The sequence below is a fragment of the Dermacentor andersoni genome, chromosome 2 (genome assembly GCF_023375885.2).
Source record: "Dermacentor andersoni chromosome 2, qqDerAnde1_hic_scaffold, whole genome shotgun sequence".
NCBI classification, from domain to species: domain Eukaryota; kingdom Metazoa; phylum Arthropoda; class Arachnida; order Ixodida; family Ixodidae; genus Dermacentor; species Dermacentor andersoni.
The window spans coordinates 168,988,032-169,004,111 of record NC_092815.1 but is presented as its reverse complement, the minus strand read 5'-3'; the positions used below and the strand labels follow the sequence as shown (position 1 = coordinate 169,004,111).

General features: G+C 45.4%; 1 protein-coding gene across 1 annotated transcript in view; it reads left to right on the top strand.

The window, feature by feature from the left end:
• LOC126540481 (uncharacterized) overlaps nt 1-16,080 on the top strand; it is an 87,691-nt gene that overhangs the window by 66,319 nt on the left and 5,292 nt on the right. The window contains exons 10-12 of the mRNA XM_055076053.2: nt 2,102-2,176; nt 2,896-2,949; nt 15,430-15,581. Coding sequence (XP_054932028.2) covers nt 2,102-2,176; nt 2,896-2,901 — 81 coding nt within the window. The 3' untranslated portion in view covers nt 2,902-2,949; nt 15,430-15,581. The remainder of the gene's footprint in view (nt 1-2,101; nt 2,177-2,895; nt 2,950-15,429; nt 15,582-16,080) is intronic.

The following is a 16,080-nucleotide window of genomic DNA, read 5'->3' as shown; positions in this document are numbered from 1 at the left end:
GAAGAATAAAAATAGATTGGAGCGGATACGGCAGACAATGTCAGCTCCCTACTGGAAGCTTAACCTTATCATTGAGAAGAAAAGTGTACAATCAGTGCATTTTACCGCTGCTGAAAAATAGGGCAGAAACTTGGAAACTGGCAAGGAAGCTTGAGAACAACTTAAGGAGTGCGCAAAGAGCGATGGGACGAAGAATGCTAGGCTAAACGTTAAGATACAGAAAGAGCGGTTTGGGGATCCGAGAGCAAACGGGTATAGCCGATATTCTAATTGACATTAGGCGAAACAAATTGAGCTTGGCAGGTCATGTAATGACCGTGTTATCATGTTAGATAACCGATGGACCATTAGAGCTACAGAATGGGTGTCATGAGAAGGGAAGCGCAATCGAGGAGTTCAGAAGATTAGGCGGGGCGATGAAATTAGGAAATTCGTGGGCGCTAGATAAATTCGGTTGGCGCCGGGCAGGGTTATTGGAGATCGCCGGGAGAGGCCTTCTTCCTGAAACAGATATAAAATATGATGATGATGACACAGATCACATTCTCGTGACGACTGCGGCAACATCCGCCGCGAAGGTTTGTGAATGGTGGCGCTGGTTAAGACCCCCAGGGTTTGTTATAGCAGTAAAACATGAACAACCCAGAAAGCGGATAGAAAAAACGAGGCCGCGGCAGCTGAATTGGTAAGAGCATCTCACGCGTAATGCAAAAACGGGTCTGTGTCCCACCTTTACCCAGTTTTTTTCATCCGTTTTCATTTGTATTAATTTTCATTTGTTTATTTCAATCAGTACGCTCAATAAGTTATCTTATGTTGCCCTTGGTGTTTTTGTTTGTTCGTTTCTTATCATACGACTAACAAAGACCGCGCCCCTCGGTTCTCTTTCTCCTCGTTCATTACATTACGAGAGTCTCAAGTCCGGCAACATTGACGTCATCAGGTACCACGTATCGGTTTATTGAGCAGTTTCTTTCACCCAAAAAGACCGCGTACGCGTGGCGCCTGCGGCAGAAAGGATGTTCAACATCCACCGCAAACATTTGTGAGAGGTGGCACTGGTTAGTTCAAGTAGTAAAACATAAATACCTCAGAACGCGGGTGGAAAAAGGCGCCGCCGTAGCTCAGTTAATAAGAGCGTCGCACGAGTTAGGGCAGAACGTGGTTTCGTATCCCACCTGCGGCCACTTGTTATTTCATACACTTCAATTTCCATTTTCTTTAATAATTCAATTAGCAACTAGAAGTAATTTCCCCCAAGTGGTTTTCGGTGTCTTTGTTGGATCTATTTATATGGTTAAAGAATATTGGACCCCTCGGTACCGTATCTTCTCGTTCATATATATATATATATATATATATATATACATATTTATTTATTTATTTATTTATTTATTTATATACTTGCGCCAAGTGATGAGTCTCACAATTTTCCGCTGACCAACATTATATGAGGCGTAGAATTCGCTTTCGGCAGAAATTGAGCTTGCGCAAGAAAACTCGTTGATGCTCCCAAGATATTTACAATAACCATAAATTTGATGACTCGGTATTTCTTTATTATTTCTACCGCACAAGAAACGATGACTGCAGTAAACATACAATGGAAAACTATTTTTGTGAAATGCAAATGTCTTTCGTATTTGCCTGATGCAGCTGCTGTTTTAAGGCAATCAAGAGGCTTCGACAGGTGGCGTATGCTTGCTTGAGCATGTTGAACAAACTCAATTAACTGCAGCTTCTCAAAGAGATATTGCACACATAGAGAAATTGCCATTTTCGCACTTCCCGCACGTGCGGCGTGGCCAACGAACCTATTCATACTTTGCAACATTTGTCTAAGGATAAGCGTGTGCAACCTATCACATTCCTCTGAAAGGTTCACGAAGCAATTACTTCTGAGTGCACGGATTAGAATCACGCTTTGAGTAAAAAAGAGGGACGCTTTTGATAACGGCCATCTAACCATTGAGTCGTGACGTTTATCACTTGTCGGTACTTTGTGAACATTATCTTTGTTTGATATTGATAAACTTGCTGACTAATCTAATCACAACACGCCGGAAATGACGCACGACAACATGTGACTTCTTTATTTAAGGATGTCTCACGCTCGCCAGGAGCCGCAGTTGTGCGAGCAAAGAGCCTAGCTGACAGCGGATCTCTGATGAAATGGGTGAGTGAATATTTAGTTTGATAGAAGATATAATTATTAAAATAAATTGTAATTATTCGTTCACAAAAAATAACGCGACCAGAGAGAAAATTGGACGTAAGGAAAAACTTGGAAATAATCATATATATGCACAAGATTATAAGTGAGGCCAAACTAATGCCAAGTATACGAAATGATTTTAACCGCTGGACAACAAATAAGCACTTTATTTTGCAATTGCAATACCTGAGCGAAACAAGGCAGCCTTCCTTCATTTGATGCCTCTTGTTAATTTTGGCGCATACGCCTGGCGAGTATAAAAGAACCGATTAATAAAGAAATGAAGGGAGAATGGTTACGATAGAAAAAAAACATCTTCGTCGGGGAGTTCTTGTTAATCCGGACAGGCATTAAGGTTGGCGAAAATTAGTAATTTGCCAAAGAAAAAATTGAACAAGGTGAAGATCATATGAACAAGTTCCGTAATTCGGGGTACGTCACACCTACACGACACATGGTATCAATTTTATTGGTGATTTTTTATCTTAAAAACATGGTATCTGAATCTGTGATGTAAATCGACAAAGGAAGAGCCAGGGAATCGCTGTATGCCACCAACAACTAAATGCCGGTGGATACATTTTCTGTGCACGATTGAATGTTGTGGGCACGCCTTTTGCTCATATATTTGTTCCGAAGGCAATGTAAGGAATCTCATTGCATCTGTTGTGATACTGCAGCCATGAAGCACTTTGTTGCAACAGCCTTTGTTTTGGGTGTCCTGGCTGCAAAGGGTAAGTTGCACTTCGTCATTTACCTGACATTTTAGATACTCCTTGCTTTTGGTAATTAGGTAGCTTTATTGCACCACGACTAGTACTGCTTTTGTTCATCAGGTGTGGCGTTTTCTGCCCTCTTCACTATAATAGTGTCAGTATACACTAGGTACACAATTACCTCTATGCATCGTGCTACATCATTTAAGAAGGTTGTAGCAAGTACATTGTCACACTTATGGGGAACGCTGTGACTGACATATTGTTCGCCTTGAAAATATACGAGCAACATCAGACATATGCAAACTTCAACAAAGCAGCATATACGCCGTACTTCTTTTGCAGGATTAAACGCCTGCGTAAACCACGAAGTTCTTCGTGGTCATCCAGATGACTAAGTGCACCATTTTCTTCTCGAGTCTGCAAGGCACGAAAATGCGAGGCAAATGTTATTCAATCGACGACCATTTATCCTTACGATAAATACTTGGCCCACAACCAACAGTTGGGTTACAGAGGAAAACGCTTGTGGCTTTAAATTTTTTCTTCTGAAACACGAGTTTGTGATATATATATTAAATTTTAGCGACTACTAAAAGTTGCATACGTAATTTAGACCTACGCGTGTGTTACGATGCGAAATGTTGATGTATGGTATGTATTAGTATATATGCGGGTCTGTGCACACGTCTGTGAAACTGTGAAGTTAAGTACGTGTTCTTGTACAATTCAAAGCATTTGTGCTTGCATACGCAACTGTATACGTGTTCATCTTCTGTGGTACCGCGGACGGATGTACAAACTTTGTACATTCGTTTTTTGTCATAATTTGGTGGCACAGTTTGCAACAAACTTTGCGGCAATATCCTGTCCCATCTGAAGGTGCCAAACTCTCTTATTACGTCATCAGAATTTAAAAAGACGAAAGACTGGCTTTCTCGATTCTTTGCTGTAGATTTCATGGTACTCCGATGTTATTTGTTGTATAAGCTAAAGAAGCGTTCAGGCACTTAGGATCGATGGCGAGCACCGGAAAATGGCATTTGAAGGTGTTTGAGGCAAGCAATTAAAGCATTAACCGGCGAAGTCTGCCGAAGTGAATGATGAACTTGAGGACTAAGGTAATTTTAGGTAGCTTGGCAAGAAAAACTAGGTTTCCTGATTCCTAGTTAGGCCCCTGAAATTGTTCAGGCATATAATTGTCTATAACAATTATTAATGCTAGACTCTCATTATTTTAAGGCAATTTACGAAAGAACAAATATTGGCTGTAGTGCGCATCACAGACAGCCACCACACATTATTGGCCAGCGCGTCACAGTTTTTATTGGAAAGATTCAAACCATTGCGTTATAGCAGTACCGATATGTTTACCATAACCTAAATGACAAACATTCGCAGGGTCTCCTTTGTTATCCTAAGACGACTTGAAGGCGAAAGCCCCAGTGCCGACGCAATAAACAAGACAAATGACGTGCAAATCCCCCTTAATTCGCTTAGTCTACTTCGCCTAGTCCTCCCGTTTAATTTGCTTACTGATCCTCCTAATTTACTTAGTCATCCTCAAGTATGGCAGAAGTCTACTTCGCTTAGTCATCCCTCCTAATTCGCTGAGTCATCCATATTAACTTAATTTATCCTCCATTTTCATTAGCTTTATCATCCATCTTGCTTGCTTACGGGGGTATGAACCATTTCTGATGATAGTTTTGTACCTTTTGTGTCGTCGACGCGTTTTGCGGGGATATGAGCCATTGGAAACTGAACGATGAAAGAAATAAGGCTTCCGCCTTAAAAAAAAAAAACCTTTAGAAGTTGGAAACCGCACAAGAGCAATTGAACAACCAATCTTAAGTGCAATATCAAAAAACTAGAAGGCACTGATGCGAGTAGACTGCTTGCGTCGTCCTCACAAGAAGGAAATACTGTCACATTCAGAGAGAGAGAGCAAATGATAAAGGAAAGGTAGGGAGGTTAACCAGGACTGAGCCCGGTTGGCTACCCTACACTGGGGAAAGGGAAAAGGGGACGGAAAGATTAAAAGAAGAAGAGAAAGTCTACTGGGTATATCGTTCGGTCACTCAGTTCGGATCACAAACGCTGACTCAAACCAGTAGCCTTCAAATATCGCAGCAGAGCTTTTGTGGCCTTTTGTAGCTGCGATATGCGAGGCCATGGTCCCAAGATCTTCTTCAAGGTGAACGGTGTTCTATCTAGCTGATTGAGAGCTGTGCAGAGGTCATGTCTTTCGTTTTGAAAAGATGGGCAGTAGCACAGTAGATGTTCTATAGTTTCCTCGGCACCGCAGGCATTACAGTTGGCGCTATCAGTCATTCCAATCAAAACCGTATATGCATTGGTGAATGCGACGCCCAAGCGTAAGCGGCACAGCATTGTTTCTTCATTTCGCAGAAGCCCTGGTAACAGCCGCAGTTGCATAGAGGGGTCGAGGGAATGCAATCGTTCTTGGGTGAATTCAGGTGTGTGCCACTTCTCTAATGTCATACGGTGTGCTACCTTGCTTAGGTGTTGGGCTGCGTCGGTCCGCGATAAAGGTACAGAAACAAGGGTTGCTCCTTCGTGTGCTTTCCTAGCAGCTTCGTGAGCGAGGTCGTTGCCGGAGATACCGCAGTGGCCAGGCAGCCACTGAAACACGACGTCGTGTCCTTTCGCTATCATTCGATGGTGCATTTCTCGTATCTCCGACACTAGTTGTTCACACGACCCGCGACGAAGAGATGACAGAAGACATTGTAAGGCCGCCTTCGAATCGCAGAATATTGCCCACCGATTAGCGGGTTGGTTGTTAATGTAATCAACGGCACCTCGGAGGGCAACAAGCTCCGATGCGGTCGATGTTGTCATATGAGAAATCTTGTATCGGACGCTAATTGATCGTGATGGTATAACCACTGCGCCGGTGGAGCTGGTCTGAGTGGAAGAGCCATCCGTATATATGTGGACTCGGTCAAAGTAGAAAGTGTTCAAACAATCCAGAGCTGCTTGCTTCAGGGCCAAGGTAGGCAGGTCGGTCTTCTTCCTTATCCCTGGAACCGTGAGACGCACTTGAGGTTGTTCTAAACACCACAAAGCTGAGGTTGAACGTGCTGAGGGTGTGAAGCCCGATGGTAGACAGGCACGATGGATGCTGACCTCGTTGGAGAAGGACGCCTGTGGTCGTCGTTCTGGCAGGCAGGCAAGAGAGCTTGATTGCATGCGTGAAACATGACGAACATGGGCCCTAAGCGTGTCGATGCTAATGTAAGTCGCGATCGGATGGTCTCGAGCCATTATAATGGTTCCTGCTGTTGAGGCGCTCCGTGGAAGTCCTAGGCAAACACGTAGTGCCTGTGCTTGCACGCTCTGTAGTTCTCGAAGATTTGACTTGCATGTTTTAGCAAGCACGGGAGAACTGTAACGTCGCAATACGATGAAAAGTGCTCGATATAACTGTAGCATGGAGCCCACTGAGGATCCCCATGTTTTCCCGGCGATAAACTTGAAGACATGAACAATAGATGTGAGCTTCTTCTTCAAGTGGGCAACATGAGGGCTCCAAGAGAGGTCCCGGTCCACAATGACACCCAAAAACCGATGATTTTTCTTGTAGGAGATAGGCTGGCCATTAATGCACACTGGATAATGAGACATTGGTTTTCGTGTGAAAGCGACTAACGCACATTTTTCTGTAGAGATGGTAAGGCCTTGTGTGTGAAGATAGTGACATGCCTGTGTTGCTGCTTTCTGTAGCCTTGCGCGAACCTGCAGACGAGTGACCGCTGATGACCAGATGCAGATGTCGTCGGCGTAGATTGAGACACTCACTGTTTCCGGTAGGGATTCGGCCAGCCCAAGAAGCGCGAGGTTGAAAAGAATAGGGCTTAGAACCCCATCTTGGGGAACTCCTCGGCATGTGTAGTGGTCGGTAGTGGGACCATCTTCCGTACGTACGAACATGGACCTTTGTGTCAAGTAGTTTCTGATCCATCGATATACTCGCCCTCCTAGTTCAATTGTCAAAAGTGCGTCTAGAATGGGTTGATGGGAAACGTTGTCGTAAGCGCCTTTCACGTCCAGAAAGAGCGCTACTGATAATCGTTTCCAAGATTTTTGCTGTTCTACAGATGACACTAAATCGATGACGCTGTCAATCGATGAACGGCCTCGTCGAAATCCCGCCATAGAATCAGGGTAACTCTTGTGGTGTTCTAGGTACCATTCGAGACGCATGAGGATCATGCGTTCCATGAGTTTCCCGACGCAGCTTGCAAGTGCTATAGGCCGATACGATGCCAGTTTGAGCGGCGACTTTCCTGCTTTTAGTAGCGGTACCAGGCGGCTGCGTTTCCACTCCTGTGGGACGACACCATCTTGCCATGAACTATTAAAAAGGCTGAGGAGTTCTCTTCGTGCTTCTCGGCCTAGGTGGCGCAAAGCAGTATATGTTGTGCCATCGGGCCCTGGTGAAGACGAACACCTACAGAGCGCCATAGCAGCTTCTAATTCTTCCATAGAGAATGGAGCCTCCATGCTGGTATCTCGTGGACCGGGGATGTCGCTTAAAGCCATGTCAGGGACTAAAACTGTGCCGCCGGCGATTTGCGCGCAAAATTCCGCTGCAACGTCTATCTCGCGGCGGTTTTGATAGAGAGCGAGGGCGTTAAAAGGGTGTCGTTGCTGGGGTCTTGAGCAAAGACCCCGTAGGGTACGCCACACACGGGACAATGGCTTGCGGGGGTCCAGTGACTCGCAAAAGCATTTCCATCTTTGATCCGCTAGCTTATCCATTCGGCGTCTTATCTTCTTTTGCATGCGCCGAGCTTCTCTGAGGTCAAGAATTGACTTTGTGCGCCTGTACCTCCTTTCAGCACGGCGGCGTATTGTACGAAGCCTTTCCAATTCAATGTCATTCTCTGTACGCTTTTTCGAATGTGTGAAGCAACGCGTGCAATCTTGCATTGCGTCTGCAATTATGTCTTCTAATCTGCGTGCGATATGTTTCTTGCAGGTATCTTCTACTCGATCTTGAAAGACTGTCCAATCGATTTGACGAGATACATCCGGTAATGCGGCGTCTAGACCATTGATTCTCACATAGGTCGGAATATGATCACTTCCATGGGTTTCAATATCAGTGAACCACTGCACGCTCGAAGTCAGGCAACGTGACACCAAAGTCAAGTCAAGGCAGCTACTGTACGTTGTTCCTCGCAGAAATGTCGGACTTCCGTCATTTAGAAGACACAGGTTGTGGCCTGATGCAAAGGATGTTAGTGACCTGCCCCTCGAATTTATCCTGGAGCTTCCCCATATATGGTGGTGAGCGTTGAAGTCCCCTGTTATTATCCAAGGACCGGGAGTAGTAGCCATAATATCTTCTAGTCTTTTGCTGTCAAACTGACTTGTTGGGGATAGGTAGACGCCAATAATAGTAAAAGACAGCCTCTTCTTTTTCACACTAACACAGACGTATTGGTTACCGTCGTGTGGCGCTACGGGTTGCGAAAAATACGTTAGGTCCTTGCGAATATAAACCAGAACCTTACTACTACGGGCACACGTTGTTGAAACAAAAGGTTCATATCCTGATAGTCTTATGGAGGCTGATAAGTTCGGTTCACAGATAACCAGTATAGGGAAGTGGTTGTCAAACACGAACTGCCGCAACTCCGAAAGACGTGACCTCAAGCCTCTCGCATTCCATTGGAATATGGAGGCACTTCTGACATAATCCCGGAACGATCGCTGTTGTTGTCGATGAGCCGTGGTTCCGCTGTAGAAGCCCTCAAGCACTGGACTTCTGAAGGCTCTCAAGAACCGGATTGATGGCATCCAGCACTTGCAACGCACTTCGAGCTGTTGGTGTCTGTATCTTGTCCAGAAGAACACGAATAGCACTCACCAGAGAGCTGATCATGACAACAATTTGTTGATCTTGGTCCGTCAGTTTTTCAGGAACAGTCGAAGTGTCCCTTGCTGTAGACGTCTGATTTCGCTCAGTAGGAGCATGTAGCCTCGGGAGTGCAGACCACGCGTCAGCAGCAGGGCTGTTCATTGCATCTTTGTCCTTTGAGCTGACTGCGTTTGGCCTGGGCGGAAGAGTGGGTGGCAGTGTACGTGGTTGGCGCTCTGCAGAGGCTTTGTAGGTTCGTGATCGACGTCGGCGACGCGATCGTCGCCGCCTAATAGATGTTGCTGCTTCTCGGTGAGACGAGTGGTCTCTAACCATTTCCCTCAATATTGCCATTTCCTTGCGAACTAACGGGCATTCCTTCGAGGAGGCATCGTGAGGGCCGCTGCAGTTTGTGCACTTCAGCACACTGGCTTCGCACGTGTTAGTGGTGTGGGGCCCAGTGCAGCGAGAACAGACGGTAGTGTTCTTGCACACACTACTCACATGCCCAAACTTCATGCACTTCCAGCACTGCAGCGGTTTTGGTATGAAGGGGCGAACTGCGTGTCGGAAGTGGCCCACTTTTACATGCGATGGTAGGGATTCGCCTTTAAATATGATTTTGACACACCGTGACGTGCCGAGACGAAACGCGTTTGTGATGATGGTGTTTTCTGTAGCTGGCTTGATTAAGATCGACAGATCGGAGTCGGCAATGGTCTCATCAACATCGTAAATTACTCCACTACTGATTTGTTTGCCCAGCGGAATATGAGGGCGGACTTTCATCCCGTCAAGTTCCGTGACATTGCGCAAGGAATCCAACGCAGCCGCGTGTTCTACGTCAATTGCTAGGACGTTCTTACGGGTGTTCACTCTGATGTCTTTGATTTCATTCGGAACCAGTGCCTCTAGATGTGAAGACACGGCTTGCCTGTTGAGGCGTCTCAGGTTGTCAGTAGCGAGAACTGGCGTGAACAGGATGGTGAGCTCCTCGGTATTCCGCGAAGATCTCACGGTGGACTCACTCGAATTCGAGGATGCGCTGAGAAACCTTCGTTTTGCTTTACGACTCCGCACCAGCTCGAAGGCGTCGTCACAAGAATCTTCACCGCTGACATAGTACTGCATGGTGTCGTCGCTGTCAGTGTCGCTCTCGGTGCCGTTGCGCTTCCTGGAGGCAGCCGTCGCGGGCACTGCCGAGTCCGGCGGACGCGCGTGAGACTCCATCTCCATCGCAGTTAAGGAGGAAATAGCAGTTCACTGGCAAAGTCTAAAAAAATCCACAAAATAAGTAGAGCTGGAAGACTCGGTGTTCTGCCTGAAAGGCACTTCGTCTTCCTCTCAGATGGAAGGTATTAGTTGTACATGTGAAGTGAATTAAAACTTCGTGAATTAGAAGCGACTCTAGTCAGTGGTTAAAGTGAAAGCCTGGAAAGATGGCATACATATTTGAATATCTGCCTAACTTAGGCACACACTTATACAAGAAAGATGAGAACACGCCCGAGTTCCGCTTCAGCCGACATTTCCGGAAGGTGGGAACTAACAGAGCCGATGACAGGTTCTGGGCTGATAGCTCAGGTATATATATATATATATATATATATATATATATATATATATATATATATATATATATATATATAGGTGTGTGTGACGTTGTCAGCAAGGCTCCCGTGGGGGAGCCGAAACGTAATTATCTATTGTAAACCATTTTGGCCGGCGCCCGGACCTCTTCCTTTTAAAGGGACACTAAAGGTTACCTATGAAGTCAATTTAAAGTGATAAAGCAATGCTCTAGAACGTCTAAGGCGTCAATATAACCGCGAACAGAGCTTTCGTACCCGACAAATTGAGGTAAATGCATGACACGGTTTGAGACACCCCCAGCGACATTCCGGTACTAGCCCGATGACGAAGGCACTCCTCATCATAATTTATGTCACTAGTACTCAACTACTCGAATTAAAAAGATCATTTCATTAGGTTATAAGACGGAAAAAATGCTACTTATCTACTTTTGTTCGATTCTAAGAAAAAATAACTTTCTGACGTTATTCTTCAGTAGTATGGTGGTCGAAAGATTTCGTTTTTGCTCGACTCTGCGCCACGCGCGCTTTGGAGTTTCAGTTGTTTGGTTATCGCGTCGTGCTGCGCTGGTTCTGATGGCTCGCGACACTTGCATTTCGAAGAAGCAGCGAGAATGGCACGTCTATGTGATGCTGTGGGATGCGCGAACGGTCCGCAGAACTTGGCAAAGGGTAGTTGCAGCGGCGAATCCAACGTTACTTATCACTGTGTGCCAACGAGTGAACCTCTCCGTTGGAAGTGGTTAAGTGCCGTACTTCTGCCACAGCACGTTGGCAAAGAGCCGAAAAATCGCATAGTGTGCTCGCTGCACTTTCGTCCAGAGGGTTATGAGTTCAACGCCGACTTACTGAAGTCGTGTGGAGTGCCTTTCAAAGCAATGCTTTCCCGTAACGCTGTTCCGTAGGTTTTCCCTGCATTCTTCGAAGTGCAAGAACAACCGCAGTTTGAAGAAAGAAGTGCGGCATTTGGTTTCCACGAAGCAAAAGTTACAAATGTGAGAATATGTACAGCTATGGCATACAGTTGCCGTCGTAGTAGTACGCAGCGACGCTGGCAGCGCCAGCCCTTAGCAGCAGGTCACGCTCATCAAAGCTTAAATCGCTGAAGTCGAGTCCAGCACCGCGAGCCACTGTGTCGTTGTCAAGGTCGTTCATTGCAACGAGCGCCAAAGTTGGCGTCATAAAATAAAGAACCCGATTATCTTCGCGCGCTTTCCCTTCCGCTAGCCACCAGAGTTCCGCTTTCGCGCTGCTGTCGGCTCTTTCTTGGCAGTTTCTGGCCCCGCATTTGCGTTTTGCGCAGAAAAGCCGTAGCGCCGTCTGCGGGCGTCGTTTTACTCACCGACGGCGCAACGTCATTATGAGACGATGACGTCACCACTCCTCGATCGGAAGGCGGGCGATTTGAACTGCGCTAGAAGTACGCGGACGCTTCAGAACGCATTTTCTCTTAAAATAAGTCCCTTCTTCGCATGAATCGAGGGCTTCGAGGTTTAGGGAATGGTATTTCAACAGTCCACGTTGACTTAATATTAACCTTTAGTGTCACTTTAAGTATGCAATATCCCGACTAGACAGGCTTCCGTCATACTCTCGACTTCATGTGAGTGTGTGCGCGCATGTGTGTGTGTGCGTGTGTGTTGTAAATGTCTATTGTAAAGAGGGTATGAGTTTGAAGTTCAGCTTAAGTATGTTTAAAAAAAAACCCTGTTTCTCATCAGTACCGAGTATTCTCCAAAGGTGCAATGTGGCAGACACCGCTTGAATTGAATTTAGGCCTGGGGGTAATGTGAACATAGGGCAGTGCCTGCTGTAAAATGTCAACGTGATTGAAGGAAAAAACCAGTAAAAATGCACAAAGGACAAGAGGAGAGGCTCACACCACAATGACTGGACTATCAACTGAGCTTTATTAGAATCGGTGTAGTCCCAGCAAGGCCAACAGTGCATGCGCAACCGCATCATCGCTAATCACAGAGCATGAAAAGACAAGATATCGCTTCTATCGTGACCGACCTAGAAATGGAAATTCATTTTCGAGTAAGCGCACCGAGGTTGTACTAATGCAGTCGTCACCTAATAACCTGATGTAGTACGCTTCCAGGATTTCTCGCTCTTCTTTGCCCTTGCCCCCACCAAGAATCGTTACATTGCTGAACATAGGGTAACAACCACATTCATTGCAATCGCGAGGCAAGTTTGCACCGTTATCGGACCCCAGGGAGGAGTGTTGCTCACGCAGGCGGTCATTTATACATCGACCGGCTTGGCCTATGTAAAATATTTCGCATGGGAGAGGGAACTTATACACAACCCCTGCGACACATGCCGTAAAACGGTTTTCATACTGCGTTGTTTTTCCTTTCAAGTATGCACCAACTGGCCCGGATTTCAACCCTTCTGTGAAATGCTAACAATGTTAGTGAATATTCAACGGTGGATCTGTCTTTCTTCGCCTTGAATGACTCTTAAGAAACAGAAATATCGAATCTGTATGAAAATTTAGACCCACGTAAAGAAGCTGCACTTAAAAATTCTGCTGGAACATTTTTTTAAGCAAGGCTTTTGTTAAGGTGCGGTGTATGCCTAGATCTCCCACCAATTTCTTTAGAGCAACTGAACGAGAACCATAAGTTACCAACCAACGTCTATTCAGGTCACACGGGTTGCTTATTATAAAACTTTGCCTCGTTCATACGAAGTGAACAGAGTTGTTCACTCTCAGAGGAGCAAATTCCGGCTATTATTTTCGTGGTCATATTTACCAGTGGTTCCTGCTGCGGGGGAATAAACTCATGCCTACAGTAACAAACGGGTGGCTCGAGATGTTTCTGGATGAATACGCGTGGCTTCAAGCAGCACCCGCCATTACCTCACGTCAGCTTGAGGGAATAGCGGGAAACAATTGCCTTAAAACAATTGGAACACTAACTGACGAACACAGCCGTACAAACTCGTCCAATCAGTAAATTTTACTGAGTGCGATAATGCCAATTCAGCGATGACCTGAAGGCACATGTCTCTCGGTAAAAATTATTAGTGTGGTAACTAAAACCACCCCAGACATTTTTGGGGTGCCTTATATGTGTTTTTACGCCTTCTTGTATTTTGCGCCATTGTATATGTTACAAGTAGGTATTAAGAAACCGAAGCCTTGACACGGAACGTATGGACAACCCTTACTACTTCGACATTTGTTTGCAGCCGAGAGCTCGTTCCTCGAGACGATTGAAGCACCCATTAACACCACATACGCAAGAACGCAGTAGAAGATTTGACTACGTCTTTGCTAGATCCTAAGCCGCATATTTGGCGATCGGCGCCGACAGCATGCGGGCTAGAAAAACTGAAATTTCAGTTTTGATTTCTGATTTCTAAGCCTCAAAGCAGCCTCTGATTTAGCGGTGTTTCGCGGCAACTCGCCATGGGTCGGTCGTGAGAAAACACTTAATCCACGGCAGAAACCAACACATCGAGTAAAGCAGTAACCACATGAAACATTCCTTTTTTCTCTCAGTGCATAATTGGCGTCGTGGTACTGCCATCGGCGGGTTCATTTCCCAGCACGTTGCACACCAGATGGCGGAACGTCGACATCTGGTGTCCACTTTGTCAATGCCGCTGTAAGAAACAATTTGTTTGAGATTATACAGCGCAGTTATGACGCACTTTGAAAGCGATGCGCTGACGTCGGGCGTGTCGACGTTGAAGATACCTCTCGAACTTGCTCAATGTACTTGCCGACTTAGGCATCGCCCCGGAGGAAGCATCAGGCGGAGAGTCGTAAACATAATAACGCATATCTGCCTCCAACTCCCTGCATCATGCACTGCTCTTCATTCTAACTTTCAGTGGTGCTTTCGCATTCACTAGCCTCAGCTATATACTGCGATAAACCAATTGGATCCGACAATAAATCGCTTAAATTTTCTTTCATGGGTTAACTCAGGGGTAGATCGGAAGAACTATGTAATGTTTGGATAAGGCCGTGGACAACCCATTGAAGGAGTGCTGCCGGTCGAGCAAAACGACGATACTTTCCCTGAATCTAATCAAAGCATGCCGCATGCTGCTGATTGCTAGTCCAATTCTTTGTATACGTGCGTGAAGTTAGAGATCCGGAAATCGCTGCTTTCAGCGATGTCAAGCCTTTATGTATAGCATGCCTGTTCCCATGCAATTGAAAGAGAAATAATTCGGACACGGATAACGTTGTGTCTATATCATAAAATGATTTATGTGTAACATATGCCAAGATGATAATTACTCAATGCGCTCTACTTACTTTCCAATTCAGTAATATATATCGACACATTCGGACAATTGAGGGCGGCGATAACAATGTAACTAACACTTAAAAATGACAGAGCTCATAGAATTTAATTTACAGAAAGATAATATCTTGGTTTTCTTGCTTATTTCGATCAAAGAAGCTCGAGAACAACTTGAAGACCGAGCAAAGAGCTATGGAAAGAAAAATTACGTGTGACGTTAAGAGACAGGAAGAGAGCGGTATGGATCAGGCAGCAAACGGCGATAGCCGGTACTCTAGTTTACATTGGTAGAACAAATGAAGCTGGGCAGGCGATGTATTGCTTAGGACAGACAAGCTGTGAAAATTAGGGCTTCAGATTAGGTGCCAAGCGAAGGGAAGCAAATTGGAGGACGGCAAAATCTTAGGTAGGGTAATGAAATGAGGTAATTTACAGGCGCAAGGCGGAATTAGCTACAGCAACACAGCGGTAATTGGAGATCGCTGGGAGAGGCCATTGTTCTGCAGTGGACATAGAATCGGCTCCTGCTGTTGCTGCGGCTGCTGCTGATGATGATGACGATGATGAACTTCTTGGTTTAGCCATGGGGGCTCATGAAAATCGACCAAAGCGATTTAAACAGCAGTAGTGTTGTTACTTTCTTGTCCCTTCAATAAATATTAATTTGTTAACAGCATGCTAGAGCTATATAAAGCTACTTTCCAATACGACAATTCATGTTACTAATATATTATTTCAGCATGTGCATCCACAGTTCACGAAGATGAACCCAAAGTTAGCAACTCCTTGGAGGCCACTTCAGAAGATGTCGCAAATGAAGCCATTCTTATTGGTCAGATGCTATGTGACGTGGCACACGATCTGGCTCACGACAAGACACTTCATGACGAGGTAAGAAAAACTCAACTTGAATTACACTACTCCCGTTGACAGTACACGAAGGATGCTCTTACGCGAAATCTTAAATTGCACTGCGCTACACTTAACTGCTATTGTTTTTACTGTTAGAGCTAGGTGAATGTTTCGAACCCTGTGCCGTGTAACCAGCCGCTGTAAAGACAACAACAAAAAGAAGAAATTATGGCGATACAGCGCTAAATGCGAGAGCAATGGATTAGCAGTTTGTCGCACCATTTTCGGTTCCCGGATCCTTCCATTAAACCGCGTAGACTAAATTGTGAAGTGAGCGTACACTCCACAAACATCCTGCCTCTATGAGGAACACAGTGCAACTGACGGTGGTGTGGAATAGACTATATATATATATATATATATATATTTTTTATTCTCTCGAGCGAGAGTTTCTCAACACCGGCCCAAAACGGCGGTGCTGAGTATGTAAAGATGAGAACATGAAGCGTATACATAACGCTCACACTAATTTTCCCGA